General features: G+C 41.5%; 3 protein-coding genes across 3 annotated transcripts; 1 reads left to right on the top strand and 2 right to left on the bottom strand.

Moving 5' to 3' along the window:
* The first annotated feature begins 3410 nt into the window (after positions 1-3410).
* ldha (lactate dehydrogenase A4) lies at positions 3411-9984 on the top strand. Its single transcript, XM_035157364.2, has 8 exons — positions 3411-3571; positions 5784-5909; positions 6630-6747; positions 6861-7034; positions 7155-7328; positions 7445-7562; positions 8490-8613; positions 8738-9984. The coding sequence occupies exons 2-8, from the start codon at positions 5784-5786 to the stop codon at positions 8900-8902; spliced, it is 999 nt and encodes a 332-aa protein (XP_035013255.1). The 5' UTR covers positions 3411-3571; the 3' UTR covers positions 8903-9984.
* Positions 9411-17944, bottom strand: tsg101a (tumor susceptibility 101a). The gene is made up of 10 exons (XM_035157363.2): positions 17472-17944; positions 16829-16916; positions 16671-16736; positions 15482-15645; positions 15023-15149; positions 14688-14745; positions 14332-14429; positions 12569-12771; positions 12233-12472; positions 9411-12137 (listed from the first exon to the last, which is right to left on the bottom strand). Exons 1-10 carry the CDS (start codon positions 17511-17513, stop codon positions 12048-12050), a joined length of 1176 nt encoding a protein of 391 aa, XP_035013254.1. The 5' UTR covers positions 17514-17944; the 3' UTR covers positions 9411-12047.
* Positions 17945-20207: 2263 nt separating this feature from the next.
* On the bottom strand, positions 20208-21397 carry zgc:123278 (uncharacterized protein LOC641569 homolog). Its single transcript, XM_047339791.1, has 5 exons — positions 21356-21397; positions 21170-21254; positions 21010-21075; positions 20460-20623; positions 20208-20318 (listed from the first exon to the last, which is right to left on the bottom strand). The coding sequence occupies exons 1-5, from the start codon at positions 21395-21397 to the stop codon at positions 20208-20210; spliced, it is 468 nt and encodes a 155-aa protein (XP_047195747.1).
* Between the last annotated feature and the right edge of the window lie 251 nt (positions 21398-21648).

The raw sequence follows: 21648 nt of genomic DNA, 5'->3' as shown, positions 1-21648 counted from the left end.
GCCCTGTGCAATAACAGCATGTTGGCAACTGACCCTGTGGTGAGAGGGGGAAGCTATCACAGCAAAAGCTTGTGTTTCTTCTTTTTATTCCACTGGAGGGGGCTTGCACTGATTGAATTGGCAGACACTCCAGAGACTGTTGAAAGCAGTGGTACAGAGAGGATGAGGACGACGACTAATTCGGCAGCAAGGACAAGCAGAAGTTGCAAAGAGAGGAGAAGTTTTCACTGAAGGCAAACTGAGGACATTTAGCGACAGGAGATGGAGTTTGATGTCACACACATCTAATGCAGCTTCATCTGTCTCCAGCAGTGTTTTATACTGTCATATAGTCTCATACACACACACACACACACACACACACACACAGAGGCACATTAACACATTTTACTGATGTTTTCATTACTTTTCAAGCCACAGCCCGTGTGTTAGATGTTGTTTAAACTGGAGCGTTGGGACTGACATGAGAGGAGAAGTGGCCTGAGTGGATCATTTTGCTGTAGCTTTGATTCACTGCAGTGTTGTGATGTGGAGAAAGGATGGATTTTGCAGCTCGCTACCTCAAAACTGTGAAACATGTTGTAGAGAAACCGATTCTTCTTCAGCTTTACTCTTTTGTCTGTTTTACTGTATGTGTGTTGATGTGAATGTATGTATGCAAACCTGTATTGTTTGTTTATGTATGTGTATATCTTTTTAATGTACATATTGTATTATTTACACCTCTTGTAATCTTTGTGGCACGTTTTGTGTTGACCTTTGAAAGCGGTTTTATTATTCAATATTATTATATACTATTATTATTAGTAGTAGTAGCAGTAGTATATTTAATGTTACTCAACAGTCTGTAAATTAGGATTTTGGTCCATGTGACAATGTTGCAAGTGAAGAAGAGAGTTTGCCTGATGCTTGTTCTACTGGCTTTATAATAGCACCGCCTGCTGGTGAGTTTAATTTATTACACCAGTGTGGTAAATAAATGGAAATGCAAACAGAAATTTATATAAACAAAACCAACCGGGTTAGAGGAGGAGAACATCGATATACATATACATATGTACAACATATACATATACATATACATATACATATACATATAGTTTGATCAGTTAATAATGATATTCTTTTGTTTAACTTGCATGGACCCATATTTCTTTGACCGCTGTGGATGTACGTGAATCTCATCATTTGGATTTAGTCTTTATTCTGCCGTGAAGTCTCAAACAATAATCACACTCATCAGACTGACATCACAATTCACACTTCTGCCTCTGCTCTGCGACAATATTCGTTGACGAATGTACATCGACTGGACGACCTGGATTCAAACCTCTGTGTCAGTAAACATCTGGCCTGCTGAAGGGTCCTTGAGCAAACATGATAACACTATAAGGATTGTTTTCTGTGGCTGCAATTTGGCCTGCAAGTGAAAATTGACAAAACAAAGAAAATTCAATATGACAAAATGTATTTATCAAAAAACTTGTCTGTAAATATAAATTGTACAACTGGCAAAAGCTTATATAATGTTCTTACTTTTGCTGCTAGAAAATGTGCGGTCACGGTGACTTAGGGATAAGGGGCCTCTCTGTTAGGGGGTTGCAGAGACATTGTACTACAGCTGCTTCTTTTGGAATGTCTCGCTTGTATTCTAAAAACTAACAGATCACTTCTACAGAGTCTGAATGATCTGGGACCTGATTGTTCTTGCATCGTGTTCCAAGGAGTCTCCTGAACAGGAACTGTGGCCCTCTGTGATTTAACCTGTGACCTATGACCTCCTGTATGTCTGTGTTTGTCTGAGCTGACTATTTGTGTTCTCGTGAACTATTATTGTTTAAATGACGGGTGTGTGACCCATGTTCATGTGCAAAATAAACATAAATTGTTAAAGAACTCTTATTTGTCCCATGTACAAGTATTTAAAACCAATAAACAGAGATGTAAGTGGGTTTTTAAATCTTTTTTAACATTGATGTGAAAAACATTTTGTTGCTGATTCGAGAACTCTATTTGATACTGAAGGATGTTTTATACTCCACACCTGAGTGTTGCTCTTGATGAGCTCATCGGCTGGTGGTGACTGACAAAGGTGTGATGACCCCCTCCCCCCTCACCTGGACACTAGGTGTGCCTGTGCTTCAGTCCCCTGAGCTGTAAAGGCCTCGCCTCAGTCATGTCTTGTTCTCTCTGAGGGACGAGCTCCCTGTCTCCCGACGGCAGCATCCCTTTTGTTTTGCTTAAGGACACATGTTGTGTTGTTGTTTAGATCTTGTTTTGTTAAATAAATGTCTGGGATCATAACAGTCAACTCGTGTCTTCTCCCTCCTTGTCACAGACATGGAGCCGGGCTGTGACAAAGGTTTAATGTCTAAAAGTTTCATAGATATTAAAGTGATGGTTGTGGATTTGCTTTGGCGTTTCTTTACCATTTTTTGTAGTGTTTTGTCAGGACACTTAACTGTGAATCTCGACCTAACGTTGATTCAGTGATGCTGCTTGAAAACAAAATCCAGTATCCGAAAGTTTGTTTCCCCCCCGAATGCTGAATGACACAATAGGAAAGTGTTATGAATCACTTTCCTATAAACTTCACATATGTCTGAGGGCGCCAACAGCGGCCTGTAGTATATCCGGACCTTGGGTAGTGGGGGAGCACGAAGGTTTGGTCCCGGTGTGAGACAGACAGTTGACCCAGCATGACGAATACAATTGAAATGCTATGTTGCAACTATTATGCTACGTGTCTGTCAATCAGTCTGACAGAATAAGTCAAGAGAAGTAGCACAAGTGGCTGGTCGAGTCATAACCTTAACTGTGTTGTAATTACTTACAGGAAATAGCAGGTGGCGCAAATAAATTGTAGTTCATCCAAAGCCAGGAGCAGGGACTTCCTTGTATAACTAACACATACCCCAGTGTGTTAATGTTACATCAGCAGCTATAATGACACAGGAAACATATATGAATTAACTGTATATTATTATTATTATTATTGATATTATTATTATTATTGCTGTTGTTGTTGTTGTGGTTGTTGTTATTACATGAGTCATATTTTAGAAATTCCCTGCTACACCGTCGAGCTGCTATAATGAGTATAAACTGTATAAAAGCTGGATTATACAAAGTGTTGTGAAACTAGGCGTTAAACATCAGTGTGTGTTTCCTGTAACATGTGGATGGTGGAACTGCTGATTCACGCACATGTTCCTGAGTAACCTTCATATCACATCACTTTCATTCAGCTCCGTCCACAGGGTTAAAACTGGAGACGATGAAGAGCAAATTTCGCTGGAAAAAATAACGAAGTATGATGCGCACCGGCTCCTCCCCCGCATCCGGCCTGAGGCAAGTCGGGACGTGACCGGCAACATGCGCCGCGGCCCTTAGGCCCCGCCCCCCCAAGCTCATTGCGAATGCGCGCACGTAGTGTTCAACGGAGGAGCCTTTAAAGAGACTCGCCCCCTTCCGCAGCACCACTTCTTTCTGCGGAGAAAAGCTGCCCACGGGGAAGAAGAAGACCCACTCCGTCTCACGTTCTCACCCTCTCTGCTACTCGAACCTCAAGGTAAGAACTAAATCCCTCTGGATTGTGAGCTGCGTCCGGCTCGCTCGGGCTCATCCGGGACTTGTCTCCATCCATTTCCTTGTTCAGGGATACGAGCTGATAAAGAGACTTTATCAACCTGATGCGCATTTTGTTAGGATCTCCCAGACAGAGCAGGAGGCCAGGGGAGGTGTGGCGTCAATGATTATCGATTGATTGGTTACGGGTTTACTATTTTTGTTTTTCTGCTCACGCCTTTTCCCACATTGGTGCAATGATGTGCACTTTTTTTTTTTTTTTTTAGATGAGAGCGATTACTACAGAATAGTCGAGGCGGCATGACGTAGGCCTGTACGTTTCCTACACCTCAAGATTCAAGAGCGCCGCAGAGCCGCGTATAACACGAGATGGATGGGAATCTAAATAATGGACATGCGCCTACAAGAACCATAGAGTCACTGGCCAATGTAATCCACGCGTAAAAATGCAAAATATCAATATTAGGTGCTAATATGATTATAATAAGTCGACGGAAGAGCCCTTAAGTGATCGATCAGTCAATCCGAGGTATTCGATCAGGACATCAGAGGATCGTGTTGATGTAATAGACCGAATACACGCGCTGTTACACAAGTGCACCTCCGCGGCCGGTGTCCATCTGGCACGTGAGAATGAAAGGCGCTGTACCCAACATCATGGTCTGTGGGGGGGGGCCGGTCTTATAGTGACAGCGATGCTGCTGCTGATGTATTATCATCACTGCTGTTTTAGTGCTTTGCCATTTTTATGATCACATCAATTATTTAAAAATATTGATAATTTTTCAGATTAATCAAACTAACGCCTTTCCTGGAAGTGTTGGCGGCTACAGTCGATCCATTACATTAACAGAAGAGACAGTGTTCCCCCAACATGTGGAATCTTACAAAGCAAATACAAGTTTGGATAAAGTCATATTTTTGTAAGATCACATAGTTTAGATGCATTGACAGTCATCTGCAAAATGTGAAAGACTAAAGCACCGCTGTGATACCTGACACCCTATCAGAGCTCAGTAAACCCTTAATAACTTACCCTGCCGGTGATCTGATTAAGTAAATGTCATTATGTGCTGGGAAATATGATCATATGCAGAAAGCTGTGATAGTCGTACAGATGTGTGGAACAGTCCCAGAAACTCATATAATCCAAGGATTGGCATTAAACATCCATCTCGCTCTCACTCCTACCAACCATATCACATTAAGTTCCTTCAGCTCCTAATAATCCTTCTTGTAATCCTCATTCAGTGAAGCTCAGAAGTAATATGGCTGTTTGTACAGCCCAGTGTAAAGAAAGGAATGCTGGCCAGTAGTGAACATATGCTGTAATCCTTTACTGTAACTTAACAAAGGGGTTTCTTGTAACTCGGCTAACCTCAGGGTCACGTCCTGCTATGTAATAAGCCTTCAGCTCGCTCTGAGTGAGAGATAATTGGATAAAGGGACATAAGGTATGACTGTCCCACCTACCATGTCTTACTATTGTGTGCAAACTCACCCTGGAGAGGTTTTAAATATCCTCTCAGGGAAGGTATTACAAAGCACCGTGCTGCCCGTCAGGTACTCCAGATGTCCTGTGTGTCACATGACCAGCGTCTCTACATCACAGAGACACGACGCAATCACGCTGGTGATGCAAGAGCCTGCAAAGCGGTCAGCCCACCCGCCTAGTCAGCTCAGACAGGAAGCATAAATAGTAGCGTGTGTGAGAGTGACGTCAGCTGGGGATGGTCTGTGCCGCACGGATACAGCCAGCGGAATTTTCCCAGGCAGGGGTTGCTATGGAGACCTGGAGAGGGGCTAAGGAGCAAATACTATCAGGAAACCATATATGGAAGTAAATAGTGAAGAGTGTCAGAGTTGGAAGTATAAAACAGGAAGTTGTGGTTGATAGAAGTTGTGTTTTGGGGTCATGAAAAAGGGAAACTTTCATGACCCCTTTACAGAAACTCCCTTTTCTGTGGTGATGACAAAATAAAGGGAATCCCAGTCCTCACAGGATGAGAACGTGCTCATGCACCCCACTTGTGAGGGCCTTCAAATAACCGCCACATACATTATGCATCTAACCCTCCCTCTCCCCCTATTACACTCTGCCTACCTGCTTTATTCTACCACCTCTTACTTACCTTGTCCTTCCCTTTTACTATTTCTTCTTCCCACTTTCACTGTGCCTCTTTATTTTATCTCAGATGTCCACCAAGGAGAAGCTGATCACCCATGTGATGAAGGAGGAGCCTGTTGGCAGCAAGAACAAGGTGACGGTCGTGGGCGTCGGCATGGTGGGCATGGCCTCCGCCATGAGCGTCCTGCTGAAGGTGAGACGGGAGAGAAAGAGTCGATTTTATGTGATGTATATATCAATGTAGTGTAGAATGAGCAAAGAGAAATATGATAACTATGATAACTTCATAGGTAAATCTATGAAGGAGGCTACAGAGTTATTAAAGTAGTAACTAGAATGAACCTCCTCCAAGGCCCAACAGTCGCCTTATGAAACTACATTTAAATTCACTAGATTCAGGTTTTTATTTGGATCTGATCTAAATTATGGATAAACCGATATGAGGAGTAGATTTAGATGAACCTGAATGAGTTAGCAAACCCACAGCATTATGCATTATGGATGGAATATTAAGGTTATGCAAACTAGTCCCTGACCTGAGAACAGTCAAACCTCTGTATTGTTTGGTAGAAGGAGGACAAAGGAGAGAAATCTTGGCACTTCCCTTCTAATGTCCGGTTCCCTTCACTCTAATATAGCCTGATCTTAGCGAGCTGAGGAACAACAGAGGCCAAGAGAAGCCAGGGGTCATTCAAATTATAATGCATCTTATTAGCCAAGACATGGCTTCATATTTATATTCTGTAAATAGATATAAAAGTGAAGAATACCTCTGGGAATAACAGAGATCCTCCACATTTGGCACAGGTCTCAGTGTAGCTCCATTCACTCAATAGATTTGCTGTAACACACACAATACAAATTGTGTGGTGAGTTGTCAGAATGACTTACTCTATGTAATGTGTATCATCAGGACTTGTGTGATGAGCTGGCTCTGGTTGATGTGATGGAGGAAAAGCTGAAGGGTGAGGTCATGGACCTGCAGCACGGCTCCCTCTTCCTCAAGACGCACAAGATTGTGGCCGACAAAGGTGAAAATGAACAAATATTAACCACAACTTTTGCTGAGAACCTTTTTATTTTTTGCTCACTGAAAAAACTTTTCAGTGGCTGCATCAGAACACTCTCTCTATCCATGTTTTAGACTACAAAGTGACAGCCAACTCCAAGGTGGTGGTGGTGACTGCCGGCGCCCGCCAGCAGGAGGGCGAGAGCCGTCTCAACCTGGTGCAGCGTAACGTCAACATTTTCAAGTTCATCATCCCCAACATCGTCAAGTACAGCCCCAACTGCATCCTGATGGTGGTCTCCAACCCAGGTGAGGAGGAAGTGAGCGTGAATGACGGGGGACGGAACGTGTGAGAGGAGAAAGTGCGGTACAGTTTGAAATGTTGTCATTGGCTGATTCTTCACTTCTCTTCATTCTTCTCCCTCCCAGTGGACATCCTGACCTACGTGGCCTGGAAGCTGAGTGGCTTCCCCCGTCACCGCGTCATTGGCTCTGGCACCAACCTGGACTCCGCCCGTTTCCGCCACCTCATGGGACAGAAGCTCAACATCCACCCTTCAAGCTGTCACGGCTGGATCATCGGAGAACACGGAGACTCTAGTGGTACGAAGATTCAACTAAAAATAACATCCGCTGTGAATGTTTGTTGGTCTAAAGCAAATCATTTATTATAGATTCATCATTTGCACGTTTCATGATCTCATGATTGTTTCTCATAGTGCCCGTGTGGAGCGGCGTGAACGTTGCCGGAGTTTCTCTGCAGTGCCTCAACCCGAAGATGGGGGCTGAGGGTGACACCGAGAACTGGAAGGACGTCCACAAGCAGGTGGTTGAAGGGTGAGGACCATTCCTTTTTATAAGTAAACCAGCATCGAGCTGAAACATTTCCTGCTCACACTCTGCCACCTGCACGGATGACATCTGTCCAGCAGATTTATGGCTGCAATTGTATAAAGTCGGAGCCATAAAATTAAAAACAGGTCTGTAGGGCTCAATGGTTAACAATCACCACTATTCATAAACATAAAGGCTAAAAGTCCCAGCAGGCTCAGTTGAATCCAAGCGCGCTGACTTGCTCAGGTGAGGAATTTGAACATGGAACTGAGCCCAGAGACAAGCAGAGGCAGGCATTTATTTATAATTATTAAAGCCTGGCTGCCACAACACACACAATAGATCTGCTACTCTGTTACACAAAACTTCATGACCTCACTTTAACATCCAGGTTCTGCCTTAATGAAATAAATGAGGATATTAATTCCTGACTAAAGAAAGGTTTTCTTGATATGACCTGTCAACGCTACTTAATCACCACTGATTACTTATGTGTTTTGGATAATTAAGTTGTCATTCCTTTGATTCCATTGTCAGCCACTCAACCTGAGTTAATTTAAAGGCTTACGAAGCTGTACTTTATATATCGGATTTGAGTTTTTGGTGCACTGCCTTCCTCATAAATGATTAACATGGACCAGATATATTTACAGTATGAGCTACCGTGTGCACAGCAGGAATACAGGAGTGGCAACTACAAACTTCCCCTACAAAACAGCATTAGATACTGAATTAACATGCATTCTCAGAGATAAACAGCTGAATTCTCTGCATAAAAACATCTGGAACGAAGATAAATGAATGAAGACAGAGTAACTTTGTCTTAAATACCAAAGCCGACTGAAAGCTTGATTTTCTTATTCGTCAGAGAGACATGGCAGTTCTTCTCACTTCAAATTTTTTTATGATCATTTTCTATGTGCACTGCAGAGCCTATGAGGTTATCAAGCTGAAGGGCTACACTTCCTGGGCCATCGGCATGTCTGTGGCTGACCTGGTGGAAAGCATCTTGAAGAACATGCACAAAGTTCACCCCGTGTCCACACTGGTCCAGGTGAGGTGCCGGTTAGCAAGTCGGACAAATCCTAGATCATGATGTTCCTGCTGTTGATTCATTTACAAAACAGTGTGCAGATGAATAACGGGTTGGTCCTCTTCTTCCTCTCTTCGTCTGTTAGGGCATGCACGGAGTGAAGGATGAGGTCTTCCTCAGTGTCCCCTGTGTCCTGGGCAACAGCGGCCTGACAGACGTCATCCACATGACACTGAAGCCTGAGGAGGAGAAGCAGCTGGTGAAGAGCGCTGAGACCCTGTGGGGTGTACAGAAGGAGCTCACCCTGTGAAGAGGGCGGCTCTGAATTCTCAGCTCCACCTGGAAGCCACACCAAGCTCTGCGTGGTTAATCTCCACCTACTGTACCTCCTGTGTCCCTCACGGCAATGGACGATTGAGACTTTTGAGTATCTATAAAAATGTCCCAAGTGTTTGTAGCTGACCCAATGGAAACTAGATTTTAGTTGACATGGGTATCATTTTCCTTCGCTGCCTTCCTTCCTCCATCACTAAATATTCAGAAACACATCTCATACCTTTAGCCTTCGATCTCAGTGTTGAAGAGAGGGGGCATTTACATGTTGTTCTGACTATACATCAATTGTAAGGCCTTTGCATATTGAGTGTATAATACTATGTACTGTATGTTTACGTGTACTGTTGCTGTTACTTCTGTGCACTCCTCGTTCGTATTTGGTAGGGATTCTGTGGTCATTACCGGTTGTTTTTTTTCCACTTGGGAATCTCTGTTCATTTTTTTTATTTGGAAAACAATGGAGACATTCCATTCTCTATGAGGAAGGCTTCCTAGAGAGTTGATATCAATCACTGGACTCCTGTGATACCAAAGTACCTTATCACTTGAGACAAGCGATGCTGTGCAGTCTACTGGTTGGCACTGAAGCCTTAAAAAAACTAAAACAAAAAAAACACACAAGTGCACTGAGAGAAATATATATATTTAAAAGGCAAGCTGTTACAAAGCAAGGTCACACCGGAGATACTTAGTGAGGTTGCTTATAAGGTAACTTGCCATAATGTAACAGAGACCCAATGGGAAAGAGTCAGCTGGAATCATGGTTATGAATCATAACGGAAGGTAAGAATCCTGAAGGTGTTGTACGTACGTGCACCCTAAATACCCTCAAAGGGTGTCTGTATTTATTTGAATCCTGACTTTTGGGAAATAAAGAACATTAACAGAGAACTATACTATTATTTATGACGTAAAAATACAGATGAGATCTATTTATGTATTGATGTTTACACATTGGATAGGGTTGATCGATCACTCACAGACTTCCTGTCAGGGCAGCTGGATGTTGATTTTTATTTGCCCGTAACATCAAATAAATCTGCCAGGATGACGATACTGACGTGTCCTTTGTCCTTTGCTTGTTTGTCGTGCAGTCTAGCAAAAGGCAGCTCGTGTTTACAGGGCCGCTGAATCAGCTGCTCTCTGTGCAAATCTATGGGTCAATACATGCGGCGGATTAGAAGCTTCTGTGCTGGAGAAATGTGGTCACTGCTGCAGCAACTAAAAAATACCAGCGCGAACTAGCCACTGCGCTCTGAAATACTATTCATTAATGCTACCCTCTGTGGTTTGTTTGTCCAACAAGTGTGCATGACAGAGATATAACTAAGAGATACAACTGTGATCAATAAGCCATCAAACAGTTATGAACTAGAATGGGACTAAGTAGGGTGCATAGGCCCAACAGCTGTACCAAATTCTCACACTCACAGATATTAGTCCTCTAAATATGCTTTATTCATCAAGATCCTTGAATTAATCCCTGAGAAGATGGTGAAATGTGAAAAAACGGTTGCAATCTGGCAGTGTTAAAGAAAATAAAAAACAATTTCTGGATCTGCCCCTTTGTCCAGATCCAGGCCAAAACGGAATTGTTTTTTTTTTGTGGCCTGTGTCCCATCCATCCAAGTTTCATTAAAACCCGTTCAGCAGTTTTTGCACGATCCTGCTAGAAAACAAACCCAACAACCAACGGGCAAAATCATAACCTCCTTGGTTTAAAGTAAAAAAAATAAACTGGAATAATGATCTCAGAGAGATGGACCTTTAAATCAGATTTACTTTATTTGTACTGATTTACATAAATCTACAGATATAAAAGAACAGGTGGTTGATTTGGAAACAAAGAAAAAAAAAATAACAGCAGATATTCTATCATACAATTCAAAGTGCATTTAGTAAAAGGCTAATTTAAATGAGACCTGTTTGCAAACTTTACATAAGTTACCTTTTTTTGATTAGTACATAGTCCTTTTTTTTTTTTATATAGCCTCCAACGTTCTGGCATTATTCACAACTTTTTTTTTCTGAAAATCTAAACTTCTCAGCAGGACTGAGAATAAGTGGACAGCACAAGGGAAATAGAAAAGTAAAAAAAAAAAAAAGATTTCCTTTTAGATTTAAGTATGTCAAGACTGCCACCTGCATTAGTTAGAGACAGTGTACAGAGTAAGAAGACCACTGTACGAGACTGACTGGTTAATGCAGTCAGAGGGTAGACCTGAGCAGCTGACATGCGATCAAACAGCCTCACTCACACCATCATGAAGACAAAACATAGATGAGGGAAAAATAAAGAGGAGTGTGGGTAAGTGGATGGTGCTCACAAGAATTCAGCTCATTGATAGATCCAAACAACATAGAAATACAGTTCAGGGCCATGTTGATCATCACGTCTACTGTATGAGAGGAGATTCAGTTGACTCCATGGCTCCTGAACATGACCCAGACCCCAGGCAGAACTAAATCCTGAGGCTGAACCCCCGCCCTTCCTGAAAGGTTGCCCTGGGTATTTATATCACAGCCCAACCTTTTCAATATGAGGGGTGTGGGACAGCGGACACATGGGGCTCTCTACAAAGCCCCTCGCCACTAGCCCCTGACAATTTGTGCTTACTAGCCAAATGACTTTGTCTGGCAAAGAGCAAAAACCTGTAGACCACGGTGTAATGCAGCATAAACATGTCGACACAATAACGCACAACCCAGCTTCACCACAAACACTCACACACATCATACACAGAATAAGCTCGCAGCTCACTTTTACCTGTATGGCGAATGTTTTCGTGTCAACCACAGTTAATCATTTGTCGTGTCTGGTTCATGACCGTTGACGCATAATGATCTCAAAGAAGTATTTGGTCAGATCAAAATACAAATGGTGTAACACTACAACTGTGGCCATACAGTTTGAAGTTTCACTGTGCTAAACACAACAGTCCAATTGTTCTTAAGCGTTGCTGTTCCGGTTTCTTTCAGATTTCATAGTGAATTTTTATAAAAAAGGAGCAGCGATTTAAAATAAAAGAAGACGTTAAAGGAGGGAATAAAACAAAAAGGGAAAGAAGGGAAAGGAAGAGAGATTGAAGATACGAACGCTTCCAGGTAGTGTGTGGGAATCAGTAGAGGTCGCTGAGGCCGGCAGTCTTGCGGGCTTTCTGCATGAGGGCACGAAGCTGGAACTGCTTCCTGGACAGGAGGCGTACGTGCTGTAACAGAAGAGAATAGGAGTGAATGTAAACCTCAGGATGAAAACGTGCTAACACTTTTTTCTCTTACTCATACTTCTGACACGGATGGTCACCTTTAGGAAAACTTCCAGGTCAATGACCCCCCTGCGGAGAGCCTCTCCCAGATAGAAGATAGTATCTTCGATTGCGTTCTCCTCAGCGTACAGGTTCAGAATCTGTTTGTAAAGAGGAGCGGTTGGCACAATGACATCATCAATGTCATTGTTCTCCGACTGGTTCTCCATCTTCTCCAAGGCCTCGCTCAGCTCCTCGTCCTTTCTCTTCAGCAGCTCAATGTTTCTGTCAACCTCCGTCTATAAAAAAATTACAACCATAAAACCAATTGTCAATTTTGTTATTATGGAAAAGATGTCGATAGAGGACATAGAAAATACATATATAACTCTCACCACTTCCTGGTCCAGTCTTGAGACCATCTCCTCCAGTTTCTGATGTCCTTTCTTCAGGTCTTCCTCCGTTCGCTTCAGGGCGTCCAGCTCAGCCTGAGCTCTGTCCATCTCCTCCTTCATCCTCCAGCGAAGTTTGTCACTTACTGCTGAAATCAGAGATGCGCGGATGGTGTCCTCACCAATGGTGCCATCCCGGCTTGGACCTTAAGATGAAGAGGTTAAAAAGCGATGAGACGCGGTGCTTGAACAGTTGTTTATTGTCCAACATGTCCTCACAAACCACTGAGCAGACGTAAGACGGGATGAGTGTCAGTCTTCCAAATTATAATCTCTCGTCTGTTGTTTTAAAAAATGACAGTGAGTTTCTTAAAACTGCTACAAAATCACCCAAATGTTTTCAGTAAGGTTTAGATTTTGTGATTGTGAATGACACGTGATATAACAAATCATTTTCACACTGAAAACATTCAGTGGTTCCTTGTTATTTGCCCAATCACGCATATTTGGACAGCACTTCTATTTGCAGAGCTTTTCTGTGATAAATCATTCACACAGCCGTCAGGGACAATTTAGGGTTGAATGTCTTGCCCAAGGACACTTTGGCAAGCAGAATGAAAGAGACGGGAATCAAACCACTTACTGGTTATGTGACAACCCAATCTACCTCCTGAGCCAATGTTCATTTATTAAGGTAATAACTTGGGTAATAGCGATGGTAACAAGCATCATTTGAGATCCCCTACAAAGTAAGAGGTTGTGAAAACAGAAGCACAAAGCTTGTGACACATCTGAATAATTCTAAATTTGAGAAAAAAAGGAAACCCCGGAAAACTGGTGTAATCCAACAGAATATGTCTGCAATAAATGGTACTTTTCTTAACTTTAAGGCTGTAGTTTAACATAGTGTTTTATTTGATTATATAATATATCAAAGGTTTACAACATTTATTAATGTATTTTAGTGAAGCTTGATATTGAGGGTGCAATATTGTGTACTCCACATATATACTGTAGATATAAGTCATACAAAAGCCCATCGCAAAGTACATCTTCGAAAAGCTGCCATATACCAGGTTATGTAAGTGTTAAAACACTGATGGATGTCTGCAGGGTCACGACCACTTCATGAGCAGTCTGGAGACAGCACTACAAATGTCAGAGTTGATCTGCCTTGAGATCAGGGTGGTGTTCAGTCAAACCCATTTCACAAAATGTAGGAGGTGGAGAGGCGGCAGATGGGTCCCCTTATCAGAGGTCTGTCATTGTGTGCAGTTACTGTTCCAATGCTAAATATAGCACTGTGCTCTACTAAGGTTTAGAGTGTGTGTGGCAGGAGGGGGCTGTTCCATTTCCTTTCGGGTCCATCGTACCCTTTGGCCTTTCATGTGCCCCACTCTAGTTACAGTAATGACCTTTTAGTGGCAGCTCAGCACGCCATCATAGTCAGAAGGTGAGAGATTCGGAGTCAGAAGGTCAAGTGTCTTGATTTCTAGTTGACTAAAGACCACGGAAAATGGTAAAGATATAATTTTGTCTGGTGTGAATTGAACCTTTGGTTTAATATTAAACCAGTGTAATACAATTTCACAATAACCAACACACTGCTGTACAATTAAATACTATCTAATCGTTTCTGAGTGAACAGATTCCATATCTTGTTGCGTTAGAAAACAAGTTTCAATCCAGTGCAGATTTCAACCTTTAAATGCACCTTAGGTATAAAGAAGAAATGAAGTTCCCCAGATACTAAATGTAACACATACCAACTGTGGAGACTGGGGTCTGGGTGGGGTAGTGTGCAGGGCCGCCAGTGGCTGGGTATGAGTTGCCCCCTGGGTACCCTGGGTATCCTGGATAGCCTCTGCAAATAGATACATGATCAACGAATAGCAGACACTTTACATTATTTACTTTCAAAAGTGTATAAATGCTGATGTTTAACTTTATGATTCAATTGACCTGGCTATACAGTTTCCCAGCAACAAATATGCATGTGGGTGAAATGCTACAGTAGAAACCACACAGACAAGCCAGGACAGGTTTTTTTCTTTTGAGAAATACAGTATATATGTGTTAGCTGGGTGAGAGAAGTTAGAGAAGTGCTTGGCAAACATCTTACCCTGGGTTAGCGTTTGGACCGTATGGTGACACTGCGGGCATACCAGGCATGTAGGAGGCTGAGATAGAGAGTGATATTGAAACAATCAGGTCCAGGGACATACCGAACATACAGGACATTCACCCTCACAGACACATGAACTGTCAGTTGTTTTAAAGGTGAGCTAAGAGCGCCATCTAGTGTATAGATGATGAAGTGTACATATTTTACCGGGGTTTTCAGGATGTAAATTCTCTGACGAGCACCATATGACTTTGTAGGAAAAGGGTCTGTGGATTATCCTGAAAACTTGGCTTTTTCTGTTTACAATTAAAAAACAAAAATAAGTCACTCACGGTTTGGGGGTCCAGCTGCCTGGAAGGATTGGTAAGGGGCTTGTGTAGTGGGGCGAGAAAACACAGGAGGCTCCTCTCCAAACACCACAATCATCACCTGAATGAGACCATACAGGTCTGACTGGGGCTGTAGGAGAAACAGTGATGGTTAACTTTTGCTTACCAGTACAAAAAAAGCACTCATGTCATAGGATCAACAGGAAAGTCACAGTTAAATTTTTATCTAGAGCACAGGTACATTCATGGCACTCGTGACTGCCCCATTTTAAAATCAAAGGTATAACTTACTTCTATAGTTTACAGTAGTCTATGATAGAGCCTATATCCATAGATTTCCAAAAGTCACTGCCACAATCAAACCTCAAAATTAATCTATGCTTTTATTCCCACACATTCCACGTATCATCATTGCCTGAATAAACTATATTTCGATATGATGATTAACGACCTCGCACTCACATGCTTCCACTCATGTAGATAAGGCAGGTAGATCTTGCCATTGGCATCGATGTGCTTGCCAGTTTTGATCATCATGGCATTGGTGGGTTTGACAAAACAAATGGGAGGGTTGTAGGGGTATGTGTCAAGCAACCACAGACACACTGGGATGTTGTAGACATTGCCTAAAAGAAGCAAACACACACAAAGTGAAAATTAGACCCTTTCAAGTCTCAACAGTCTCATCTTTCCACCCTGAATGTTCAACCAAGTGTTTTAGCTATTTTAAGGCATCCTTTTGTATTCGGTTTACAAAAGCACATGGGAATTAGTCATTTATTGACATTATAGACATAACTTTGTCTCGATATCAGACAGGATAGCAATGCAAGCAAACCCAACCAAGAAATTAAGAACAACTGGATTCAATTTGAAGTGGAGCCAAACCAATTCATCATCCAATATGAGACTTTCAGACATTACAATATGCATTATTTCTTACGTTTTATACTAAATTAATTTGTATTTTCAAAGTTCTACATATTTGATTGTATTTGTGTTATCTTTTTTTGCGAATTTCTAACAAGTTTTTGCAAAATACCAAGCCTCAATTGCATTTCTTTGTTGTAAGGGTTTGATCACAACCTCAGCATAACACATAACAAGAAACAAGAAAAGACACAAAACACACAACCCCCTCCCAATAAAAAGATAACATACATTTGTTGGTGAAAAATACACTAAAATAAAAAATACAATAACATTTTGGGGTAGTTATTGCTTTGCATTTGTAACGTCTAAAGTACGTCAAGTTTGAAGCACACCAATACATGTTCTGTAAAAAGACGCCTACTATTTCCTAAGTGTAATTTAAAAACATAATGATGAACTGATGAAAAACTAGTACATCAAGAACATGAGGTAGCACAATAACACTCATTACCACTTTTGCAGATAAATATGCTTCTACGTGTTTATGTGTATTGGTTTGGTCGACCTTACTTGTCCAATGTTTTACAGTATTTGGGCCAACAGGTGAGAAGTTTTACAAAGTGCAGGATAAATAGAGTGAGGTGGAGCTGCCACGCATACAAGAGGGAGGGAGTTGGTGAACTGATCAAAAATACTTTGGAATTTAACAATGGGACGATGTGCAACGAGATTGTAAAGAGAAAATGTTTTTGAAGAAAAGAAGAGTAACGTTCTTTACCTCTGTAGCTCACTGGGACGGTGCCTGTCAAGCTCATCAGGTCTCTTGTGGAGCCGTCGTTGAACACTGAAACACAAGAACATCCCATGTCAACAACAAATTGAGCATCATACAATCATACAAGATGCAACTGAGGCAACCAGTATCATTTAATTTACCATAAGCGTCCATAACTGGCTTCAGGTCCTTGTACTGGGAGATGACGTTGGTTATCTCACGAACAGTCAGATCCCTGTATTTGTATGACTGGGCGATGAAAACACAGACAGAGGAGAAACCAGGTATGTTAGTACAATTTAAGTAGAGACACAGATGCTGACAAGCACAGACACTTTAACATGGATGAAACAAATATATTTAAACTTCAGACAAGTACAGTCATCAAAGTGGAATTTTATTCATTAAGACGTCAACATTAAAAAAATAGATGTATATGTTGTACAACAGCATGTTACAGTGTGGGGTCATTGTTGGGAAAATGAAATAAACAACAGCAATTTGCAAAAACAGGGAATCGTAGTTTAAATCATGATTTTAATAACATTAGTGATGTTAGCAACGATGCTACATAGCCAGGGAATGTAACAGGCGATTATTGATGGTTCTTAGCTAAATAATTAACATGACATTAGCGACCCTTTTAAAATAAAGTATTTAATGTACTAAATCCGTAGAGAAACATAAAGCAAGACTCACTCCCGGAAGTTTTAACCAGCTAACTAGCTAATAGCGCCGTGTTTGACATCGGCAACTTAAGCTAACTCGCTAATGTTGGCTACATCAGTTCAGCTGCGGTCTTACCTTCAGCATTTTCTTCAGCGCAGCTTCGTTGACAACCGCCATGTTTTCTAAATATCTGTTTATAACCTATCCCACAAATGAGTTTAAGCGAGTGAGCGGCTGTCTTCACTCTGTGGTCTGACAGCTAACACAAGCTAACGCCAGCTAGCAGGACTTGACTGAATGCTAGGCTAACGTTAGCCCAGCCTCGGGCCCGACTACAGCTGAGACAATGACTCGGTGTCTGTACGGGATCCTCCGGTCCAACGCGAGCGGTGTGTTTGTGTTGAAGATGCGTCTCGACGCAGTGAATCAACCGAGAACCGGTAAAAAAAGAGACGAGAAAAACGGCGAAGGGAGAAGCCGAAAAAAACAAACACACGATCGTCAACAGAAGGGATTTCCGGTGTAGCACCTGACTGCTTCCGGTCCGCGTGTGACGACGGTACAGCGCAGTGGTGTGTTCTTCCGTGTCGCGGCTTCGAGGCGTGTGTCGAGTGATCCAGGAAGATTGTTGTGAAGATCGAGGCTTGTGTTGATGACGTATGTGGTGATGATCAGAGCCTCGCGAGCCGGTCGCAATGGACCCCCCCTCACCCCTCACATTTTGTGGACTAGGGACTTTATTACCCAGCACTGTGGAAAAGTTGTTCTTTTTAAATTAAAAATGAATAAAATGTTGTCCCTAGTCACAAACCAAGTAACACAAGCACATTCACATCACAACCCTCTGCCCAATTTGTTTCCACTTTCCCTTTGGACCCCTTCCATTGTATCATAAAGACAGACACCATATTAATAAGTTCATAATTTATGTATTGGCATCACAAACATCATTCATTAATTTATTCAATTCGAAGCGTCACACACCAAAACCATGGTGTCATTATAATCACTCTGCCCGTTTTACATTTATTGTCCACTCGTTGGCCCAGTAGAGCAAATGAAGCACCAGTAAGCTTCGGCCCATGAGTGAACCAATTGGATGGAAAGCTTCGATGCTGCATGAAGCTTCATCTCGCCATCACTAGTGGATATGTGGCAACACCTGGATTTGTCATGTTGTAAAATGTCATGGTGACTCAGAGGAGGTGAGAAACTTCCCCCATGTCACCTGTACCTTTATCTTGAAGAACCAGTTCAACAAATGACTAACCCTAACCCTATAATTTGAGTCTACATCTATAGATATCCAAAAGTCACTGCTGAAATCAAACCTAAAAACTTGCTTGCCAGTTTTGATCATCATCGTCACCCAGTGAAGACAAAAAGAATATATACTTCCTATACAGCAAACTTGAAATTAAGAAAGTAGGCCCTGAAAATGAAAACTTAAAAACACTTTTCAGATGCACTAATCACCGTGTTTACTCCAAGTGGAGAAACTGGACTAAAGAAAGAGTTCGGAAAGCTTCAGAGGTGTTCATTGAAAAAATAAAACACCATTTACACATGTCAGAATTTGTTTAGCAGACAAAGGAAGATATATAATATTTAATTAAGGCTTGGTAATATGGCCAAAAATATATATCACGATAAATGTTTTCATAGCAGTTAATAATAATTATTAATGTCAAATTAGTATTTCTAAGTTTAGAGACATATTTTTGCTCCTGAGTGAGAGAATGACCAACTCTTGATAAACAAGAAAACATTATTCAAATCTGAATCAGATCAATTATGCGTTACATCTCCTCACTTTGCTCACACAATGAACATGACATGTATTAAACTCTTATTATATTACTGTGCGTGGAAATTATACTGCCATAATTGCTATCGTTTTATTGCTCAGCCCTGAATATAATATGGAACCACAGTTGAAGCATAAATGACACGTGACATTTGCTGAAAGTTAATCAATATCTACACACAATGGGTTTATTTCTTAATTCACATTGAGAAGAATTAGAGTTCCTATAGCACCATTTCTTTTGCAGTGCCATAAACATTCGGGAAAATTCTGTTTTATTCTATTTTCTGTCAAATTAAAAGAAGCCTGACTCTTCTGTAATAAACTCTTGTATAAGGCTTCACCTTGATGTGAATTACAGTCTTTTCTCGTCTCCAGTCAAAAGTCCACAAGATTTATGGCCGAGGTCACAGCAGATGCAGTGAAATCACAGTTTTATGAGCCGCCAGTAAAGTAATTCACGTCTTTCAACACAGTTTTACAACCGCCAAAGTGATCTGGCTTGTAACAACACGCAAAATAAAACAATCTCAAAACATCAGGTGCTTTTTAACATTTACAGTCGTAATCCTTCAAAAGATACACAGAGTTGCAGCATTTGTCTTAAAAATCATGAACTATAAAACAATCAATGGATACCATCTGACACTGAACACGGGATAAGACACACAACCAGTTTTACACAAATGATCGTCACATTCCACACAAAACACTAACAGTTGGTTTCATATGCTTGAAAGGAAGGTTGACCGTCGTCTCTGGGTAAAGACAGGTACGAGCTCCCATCTTCCTGTGAAAGCACCTCTGCTTGTCTTTGGAACTGTAGCCGGCCTAGAAAAATATATATATATTTCTTTCAATAAATATTCTTATCAGTCACAACGAAGTCATAAACATGTGGACAGGGGAAAGGTCCCTTCAGATTTATGAGTGGTTGAACTAATCAGCTGTGGCCTAGATATGGATCTGGGATCTGTCTTATCAACATGGGCTTGTATCTGGGGCAGGGATGTTTGTGTTGTCTTGAATCAACATGGTGCCTCACTTCTCTCCCAGTGTGAGCGTTACTTACACGAGGCGTGCTCAGGCTCGGAGTGGGGCTGCATGCACACAGGAGGGCATTCTCCGAACACGACCTGCATCACCTGCAGGAGGCTCACGAGGTTACACTCACCCTGACAGGAGGAGAAGGAACAATCACACCAGTGTAGCAGCGCCAGAAAATGTCATTGTAACCTGTAAACCTCATTGTCTGTTTCTTTCTTTTTAAAATGCAGCTCTGTAAATGAATATAATATAATGTTTTGGTTCTTCACACTCTTCCACTCCTCCAGGTAAGGCAGCTCCACTTCTCCGTTGCTGGAGGTGTAATTTCCTCTGATGATCATCATCTCTTGTGTGGGCCTGACGTAGCAGAGAGGAGGCGTCTGAGGGTAGCTGTCCTCAAGCCACAGGCACATGGGGATGTTGTAGGTCATGTCTTGTGCGACAACAAGGGAAAGTTGTGTTTTACTTTGCATATCTTGAGTAATTTCACAATTGATTTTCATTTGAAAGGAAACGGTTTGTGATTTATCTCGTTTTCATATCTGCCCTTGCTAGTGTTTGTGTGCTGTTCGTTTTGTTGCTCATATTTGTCCTCAGCATATACTGTATATCTATATACCTTATTTTACATAATTGATATTGTCTATATCATAATAACTGTTTTAAATATGTAACTTGTTATTTGACTTCAGCCTGACAACTTTACACCAGGCAAAAACAAGGGCTCTTTGTTAACTCTGGCATATTTACAGTGTTGTTATTAATATTCCAAAAAATGAACTTGTTTCTATTGAGTTACTAAATTAAAGTGATTGTTACCATTAAATTTGACAGGGAGGGTTCCACTCAGACTCATCAAGTCCTTGCTGGTTCCATCATTATAAACTGTACAAAGAAAATGACAACGTGTATCGTTGAGATTATTAATTGAAATGATCTCACGTTTAATAAGATAAGAAACTGTTATTTTGCATCTCACCAAATTGATCCATCCTGGGCACCAGCGTTTTGAAGTTGGCCGTTGCAACATTTATGTCATGAGCCACATGCTTGCGAAGATAATTCTTAAAAACAAAATGAAAAAAAAACCAACTTAAATGTACAGTTCCTTAATTATGTTTGATGAGAATTAATTGCGCCTTCAATCGATTATCATCATTCTTACCTTTGGCAGCATTTTCCTAATCGAGCACTTGCTGTACGACATGATCACGATTCATCCACAGGGGAAATATGACTTTGTATCCCTTCGATCATCAACACTCAACAACACTCGCCTCCCTCCGTCTGTCTGGGATTTATGGACAACCACTCGTCTTTTATGACTCTTGAAAGCCAGTAACAGAGCAGCTTCACCATAAGACACGTCACCTGCCCTAAAAACTATTAACTAGGCTACATGGCTTAAACTAAAAAGACTGGGACACAGTATAATGTTGGACTAACTTACTTTGACTA

Source organism: Hippoglossus stenolepis, chromosome 5, assembly GCF_022539355.2.
Source record: "Hippoglossus stenolepis isolate QCI-W04-F060 chromosome 5, HSTE1.2, whole genome shotgun sequence".
NCBI lineage: Eukaryota > Metazoa > Chordata > Actinopteri > Pleuronectiformes > Pleuronectidae > Hippoglossus > Hippoglossus stenolepis.
This window is presented reverse-complemented; position numbering and strand designations above follow the sequence as displayed.